This window comes from Eptatretus burgeri, chromosome 16 (genome assembly GCF_056783735.1).
Source record: "Eptatretus burgeri isolate ZD-2024b chromosome 16, Ebu_testis_v1, whole genome shotgun sequence".
NCBI lineage: Eukaryota > Metazoa > Chordata > Myxini > Myxiniformes > Myxinidae > Eptatretus > Eptatretus burgeri.
This window is the reverse complement of record NC_140976.1, coordinates 52,424,382-52,431,393: the sequence shown is the minus strand read 5'-3', so window position 1 is coordinate 52,431,393 and position 7,012 is coordinate 52,424,382. Positions and strand designations below refer to the sequence as shown.

The window sequence follows — 7,012 nt, the reverse complement described above, 5'->3', positions numbered from 1 at the left end:
ATCGGCTCACACTTGTTTGTAGTAAAATAAGTGCGAGTTTGGTGGAGTTTTATCATTATGGTTGTCTGTGCATTTTAATATATGTAAATGTATGTGTATCTTGTCAGCGAAGTGAGTACTAGTGTACTGGGCCCGGTGTATGCCCCGGTTAGAATAGGTGTACCATATCCCTGTGTCGTAAGAGGCGACCAGAGTTGCGTCAGGAAGGGCATCCGGCGTAAAAGCTGTGCCAAATCACTATGCGGATCATATCGGATGATCCGCTGTGGTGACCCCTAACGGGAGCAGCCAAAAGAAGAAGAAGAAGAAGAAGAAGAAGAAGAAGAAGTATGTGTGTATCTTGATGGAATATCGCACACATCTCGCACATCCCACAATTTGGTCTGCGCATGTGCAGGATTCATGTCCGTCGGACATCATGTGGGAGTGCTTCATCACGCTCCACATATTTTTGACCTACGGCTCCACCCTTTTCTGGCACTTTCCTTCTGGTTTTTTGGTTTGCATTGGTGGGAACAATTGTTTGAATGGCAGACAGGCTTTTGTTCTTTGCAGATTATGTGGTGTTACTGTGTGAGACATAATCTGCAGCTAATGCTCTCCATTACAGCCAGAGGGTGTTAATGGCATTCACACAATGACTGTGGTCATTATTGGTTTGATATTTGTATGGTATGGCTGCCTCATCAGAGCAAATAAGCCATTAATCTGGATAGGCAGCTCTGTTTGATGTCTAACCAATGATGACCTTAAATCCCTGTATTTTGACATGAGTGGCTGGGCTGAAGCCTCCGGGTTGGAGGTGACGCTTTGGTCTGCGCATGTGTGGGACTCGCATCCATTGGAGATCATGTGGGAGTGCTTTATCACACGCCACACATTTTTATCTATACTGTTGGACCCTGTGATTCATGGACCCCGCATATTCATGTTTCATAAAATGTGACCTGCTTCTATATTTGCGCTTTGTGTTTTCAAAGTTTTTTTTTTGTTGTTTAATTTTTTTTGTTTGTTGTTTTTTGCACTTCAGGACTGGTCTCCTCTATCCAACTGGGAATTTGGAAATCAGCCATCACAGCATAACATATAAAAGGTGCAAAAAAAGGATCCCATTAACTACAGCCCAATTAGCTCACAATACTTCCAATCAGCAAGGTCATGCAATCAATCCATCATCACAGTTGACATAAAATCATTCCTTTTCTCCAACAGCCTCATCTCAGATCATCAATTCGGATTTAGACATGGTTACTCTAGCTTGGACGTACTGCTTCCACTCTCCCAACAATGGCGAAGGCTGTCAATATCTGACGTGAGATCAGGGCCATTGATCTGGACATATCTCAAGCTTTTGATTGAGTCTGGCATCCTGCCTTGCTCTCCAAACTGTCTGCCTATGGAATATGAGGCCAACTCCACTCTTGGTTTATTTACTTCCTTTACTCTCATCGCCAACATGTCGCTCTCAGTGGAATCCTTTCATCTCCTCTCATTGTCACGGCTGGGTTACCCCAAGGCAGCGTTCTCGGCCGCATATTATTCCTAATCTTCAACAATGATTTCACTGACTCCAAGGAAAATCCTCTTTATCTCTTTGCTGATGACTCGACTATCTGCTGTGACATCCCTCATCCTTCTGACAGACAAGCAGTAGTGTCTTCCCTCTACTCAGACCTTGAGAAAATCAAAAACTGGTCAAAGACAATTTGGCTTATGTATCCATATTGTCCACCCTTTGCGTTCTCCTTTACCCCTCATCATTACCTGCATCCCTTGTTTGTCTGTCTCGGTCTACTTTTTCCCTCTGCCCTATTCTTGGTGTTTCCCTTATCTCCTGCTGTTCCCTTTGTAAAGTTGTGTCCTGTTTTGTTTTGTGTAATCATTCTTCCACGAGCCTAGATCATGTAAAAAAAACAACAACAAAAAAAATCAATGCCCCGACATTGGTGGACCCTGACATTTGTGGCATTTTCAGGAATGTATCCAAAGTGAATAATGTGGTCCGACTGACTATGTGTGTGTGTATATATATATATATATATATATATATATATATATATATATATATATATATATATATATATATATATATATATATATATATATATATATATATATGTATATATTTCACCCATTTGTGGTGTTCGGTACAATGCATATAGCACGCACAATACAGACTGGAACATCTGTGTGAGGGAAGGAGTCGGGGCTCTCACCGCTGCTTTGGGTGTGTGAGGGAAGGGGTGGAGGTGCCACCACAGCGGTCGTAGCGGTCACCACAGAATGACGTGTGATATTCCACAAGCTGCATTATGGACCCGCTATATGAGAGCACCCACCGACTTGGCGGTGGAGGGAACTAGATAGCTGTTGAGGGAAGACAACCATTCAAAATAGGGTTTGGGAAATCGGCATCGAGTTCTGCAACATCTGTCATTTACTCAAGCCTTGCCTGATGTCATCCTCTTTCCCCTTTCATGGGGATTATTACAGAGAGATGTTTGGTCAGCATTGGGGTCCCCAGTGCCGGCTGTGATGGCCAGAATAGTCATGGAGGAATTAGAAGCCTGATCTCTCCCCTATTTTATTTTGCCATCTTGCTATTGGTAGGGTTGGGCATACAACCATACTTTTTTTGAAAGGAGTGTATTTTATGGGCAAATTTCACGCTGATCACGAATCCGTTGAACTTTTTGACATAGGATGATGTCTTAGGTTGGTAAAATGCAAAAATTCAAAATGGCCGCCAAATTTACCCACTTTTCAGGTAAAATTTGATAATTGTGGCTTACGAGGGCATGTAATATTAGGGTTGGGCACGCATCGACTTTTTCTCTGTTGTCCCGTTAAAAGGAGTGTTTTTTATGGCCATTTTTCATGCTGATCACAAATCCGTTGAAATTTTTGACCAAGGATGATGTCTTGGTTAAACATGTCGCACATGTCTTAGTGCGCCAATGGTAAAATGCAAAAAATCAAAATAGGTCAAAAATTTCAACGGATTTGTGATCAGCGTGAAAAATGGCGATAAAAAATACTCCTTTCAACGGGACAACAGAGAAAAAGTCGATGTGTGCCCAACCCTACTATTGGATTTGTTATTTAGACACTGTACTGTCGTTTATTGCAGAGATTTCACTGCTGCTTTACACAACTCCATCCATTCCATTTTTTTCATCAATAATATTTAGATACGCAAAAGAAAAATCTGGATCCTTTGCTTTTCTGCACATTCTGGTAACAAAGTAACTTTGTTTCTTAACAAAGTAACATTCTGGTAACTATTGGGGTCCTGAAGAACATTGGTCTACATTCCTCACCATGGATTTTTCTTCATTCCGCCCCATGGTGCACAAACACTCCATATCACACACACACTGGAAATGAGGGCATGCTCCATTCCATCAACCAACGAAGAAATGATGTTTAAAAAAAAAATGGAGTTATTACACTTGAGAAAGCCCTTGAAGGCCCTGAGACTCTTCTTCCCAGCATGAGACCTACACCATGACATATGTTCTCCAGCGACACAATGAGTGCACCCTGACCCTCAACCGTTTGGGTTTTTTTCCTTCTGCCTTACTTTCCCAGGGGTATCAGAAGGCATTAGGAGAGTGCTGCAGGTGGCCGGAATTGCGGTTGCTTATCATCCCACACATACCATCTGCCATCTTTTGATGGAGAACGATGCAGCACAACAAAAGCAATGCATGAGTATGGTCGATTCCATCCCATGTTCGGGATGTGCAGGGTAATGCATTGGGAAGACAGGAAGATTGCTGGGTGTTCAGATCAATGAGCCATAAGCTGGCCTTCTGACTTTGCCACCCAGAATGATCAGCCATCATGAGACATGCCCTAAACACAGACCATGAGCCTCTTTGAAATGATGTCAGACGATCCACTTCAAACGGAATTAGATTCCTTTTCCTGGAAACAAAGCATTCAAATGAGGCTGACGTTTCCTTAACAGGAGAAACTATTGACATATTTGGGGCTACCTGATAGCATTATTTAGTGAATATTAAATACTCCACAGTGTCTTTTACGTGGAGTAAGCAAGTTATCACCGACATACTGGTTTCCAAATTCCTTCGGTCGGATGTCAAGTTGCATGGCTAACCAGTTCGTGAAAGACTTGGACCAAAAATATTCCCTGGCTGATCCCAGAAGAAGGGGCAATAATTGTGGCCATTATAGGTGTGTGTGTGTGATTTTTATTTATTATTATTATTATTATTATTATTATTTTTACAGGTTTGATGTATGTGGGTGGGACTGCTGTGAGTGTCCATTTATGAAATCTATAATCTGATTACTTTGAGTGCTTTCATGCTGACCATTTGGTGCCTCTGAAGGATCCCTTTTGTTTTTCCTCGCACATGCATGATGACCATCTAGTTATGAGCAGCGTTGCTTTGCCAGTTTTCCCTTAACGAGCCACACATGTCCTTTCATGAAAAAAAAACCCTGTGCCTGTTCCTTTAATATTGAGATTAAAATGAGCTCAGTCGCACATTTTCTCGTTGCTGCAGGAGATTGGTGGAGAAGGTTGAGTATTTGAAGAATTCTTCTCGAGGTGATGGCGCAGCAACATGCACCGTCTGCGGAGAGCAATTGGGGACACGTGGCCTCTTGTGCGGTGACTGTGACAAGGTTTGTGGATCAGAAGCCAGTTTTAAACGGCAACTGCAACAGATGATGTGGACGTAATTTTGGTGGATCTGCTGCCACAACAACCTTTGGCTGATGTGTTCATTATTGATGTAATATGCACAGATATTTGCTCGGTCTGCTAGTGAAGGTGATTATCGGTCTGCCTCAGTAGATGACATCATCGAGACTTTGATTGAGGTTTGATAACCGTCATGAGAAGCAACGAGAAGCTGACGTTTTGTGCATTAACCCTTCGTTGCAGCCGAAGGGGGAACGCCCGAAACAGATTCTTGCTTTCATTGGTGGTTGGCATGCCTCGATCAATGTTCTGTTGATTCCATCCATTATTCGTATGAAACTGACTGGACATACTCCACCGTGCCAACCGTGCCAAGTCTTTGCTCCGCGTGGCGCAGCTGCCCATCCTTTGCCAGGCTGTAATTCGCAGCAATTTCATGATAATAGCATTTGGAGAAATTCTTCCATTTGTGCACGTGCATTATCACAAATGTATGTGCAAAAATTATGGGCCCAGACCAGGAAGTGAATCCAGGTCCTCTGAAAAAGATCTTCTCAACGGCAGGCCCTCGCTCCTCCTGTGGTTGGCTCCCCTCTCGGTTGTATTTGGAGTACAATGTACTTTCAGACTTTCACAGGAGATGGTGTCAGTTGTAGAGTCCTCTCACATTTCTTTGTGGATCCTGCAGTGTCATTTGATTTTTTTTTTTTTTTTTTAAAGGACACTATTGTGTGCCAATACCGTGGATTAAACCTAAATTGCTGTTCTAGTTGGGGGTTGCTTTAGCAGAAAACCTGTGATAGAGTCACAACCTGTCCAGAGTTAATTATACCTACACTCGAAGCATTCACAATTTGTCTGCATGAGGGCTGAAAGATGGCTAGGTGAGAAGATAGTGTCTACTGCAATTGATAGAATATCTGCTTGGAGATGCAGATCATGATGGTGTCTGATTTGTTGGTCATTTCACCCATCCATCGAGTCAAAATCCTCACTAATAGAATGCTGATTATATATATGTCATCGTCAGTCAGAACTTTCCCTCTCAGGTCAATGTTGACACTGGGTTTCATTGAAGTAAGCATTAATTGTGTGCCAACTGTATGCATTCCCCCCTAACCCCACCAAGTAACCGACCACTGCACATGCTTTGTGCCATTCAGGGCGTGTGTCGTCAATGTAACGTGCAGACCATGGGGCGGCGCCAACGTGCTATGTATCTGTGTAAGGTGTGCAGTGAACAGCGTGAGGTGAGGACAGGCTTGCTTCGTCACATTTGGAGTCAAGAAAAATCGATATCTTAAAAATGAACAATCGATTAAAGGAGTTTCCTTTCCATGCAGGTTTGGAAATGCTCAGGTGCCTGGTTCTTCAAATCCTTACCCCAGTACATCATGCCCTCCCAGCTGACACTCCAGCAACTGGATGCACAGGAAGTGTTGCCCTCAATTAATCCAGAGGATGGCGCAGGTAAGCTCAAACGTGACGATGGATAAGAGTTGATTGTCCACCATACAAGCAGAGCGTGCATGGCGTTCCATGCATCGCAGAATTAATTATTTTGACCTAAAAGTGTTACGAGGTGAAGGACCTCAGACCGTTTCAAATGTGGATAGAGAAGTGTCATTTATTTTGGTTTCTTCGTGGGAAATGGGTGCACCATTTCTTGTGTGCACTAGGATTTCTGGTGCACTGGGATTTCTGCACCGTAATGCACACTGCACTTTGGAGGGTACGTTAAACCAGTTCTCCTATTTGCAAAAAAACACCCATTGGGATGTATTGCAAGGGTATTTTGACCGACAAATCTATATAAAAGAGGAGTCGTTTATGCGTCCGTGTGTAGGAGTTCCCTTTAGACCCTCCAAGATCCTTAAGATACCGAAGACCCTTCAAGAACCCCAATGACCCATAAGACTCCTATAGACTCCAAAGACCCCCTTTCTTTGAAAACCTTTCAACACATTAGACCCTTTCACCCTTTAAACCTTTGACACCCTTAAGACACGCAGACCTTTTAGATCGTTACACCCCTTAAGTCCCTTGACTCCCTTTAGACCCCTGCAACCTTGACACCATTTAAACCCCTTACACCTTTGACATGTTCGACAACTTGGACCCTGAACCATTTAGACCTTTCCAAAGCATAGCCTTAAACCTTTTTGGATCCTTTTTACATGCTTGAGAGATTAGTCCCTTTCAATCCCTTGGACCCTACTAACTACTATTGGAATGTACCCTTTGGACCATGAAGAGCCTTTTAAGCACATCCCATGCAAACATCTATAGTGTTCTTGCAAATCATGGACCATACTTTTTTCAGCTGGTAATGCACAA

General features: G+C 43.0%; 1 protein-coding gene across 2 annotated transcripts in view; it reads left to right on the top strand.

Annotated features, from left to right (window-relative positions):
* The window catches only part of LOC147011068 (double C2-like domain-containing protein alpha), a 431,659-nt gene that overhangs the window by 195,543 nt on the left and 229,104 nt on the right, over nucleotides 1–7,012 (top strand). For both annotated transcript variants that reach the window (XM_085859768.1, XM_085859769.1), the window contains 3 exons: nucleotides 4,536–4,656; nucleotides 5,839–5,925; nucleotides 6,019–6,145. In XM_085859768.1, coding sequence (XP_085715894.1) covers nucleotides 4,536–4,656; nucleotides 5,839–5,925; nucleotides 6,019–6,145 — 335 coding nt within the window. The remainder of the gene's footprint in view (nucleotides 1–4,535; nucleotides 4,657–5,838; nucleotides 5,926–6,018; nucleotides 6,146–7,012) is intronic.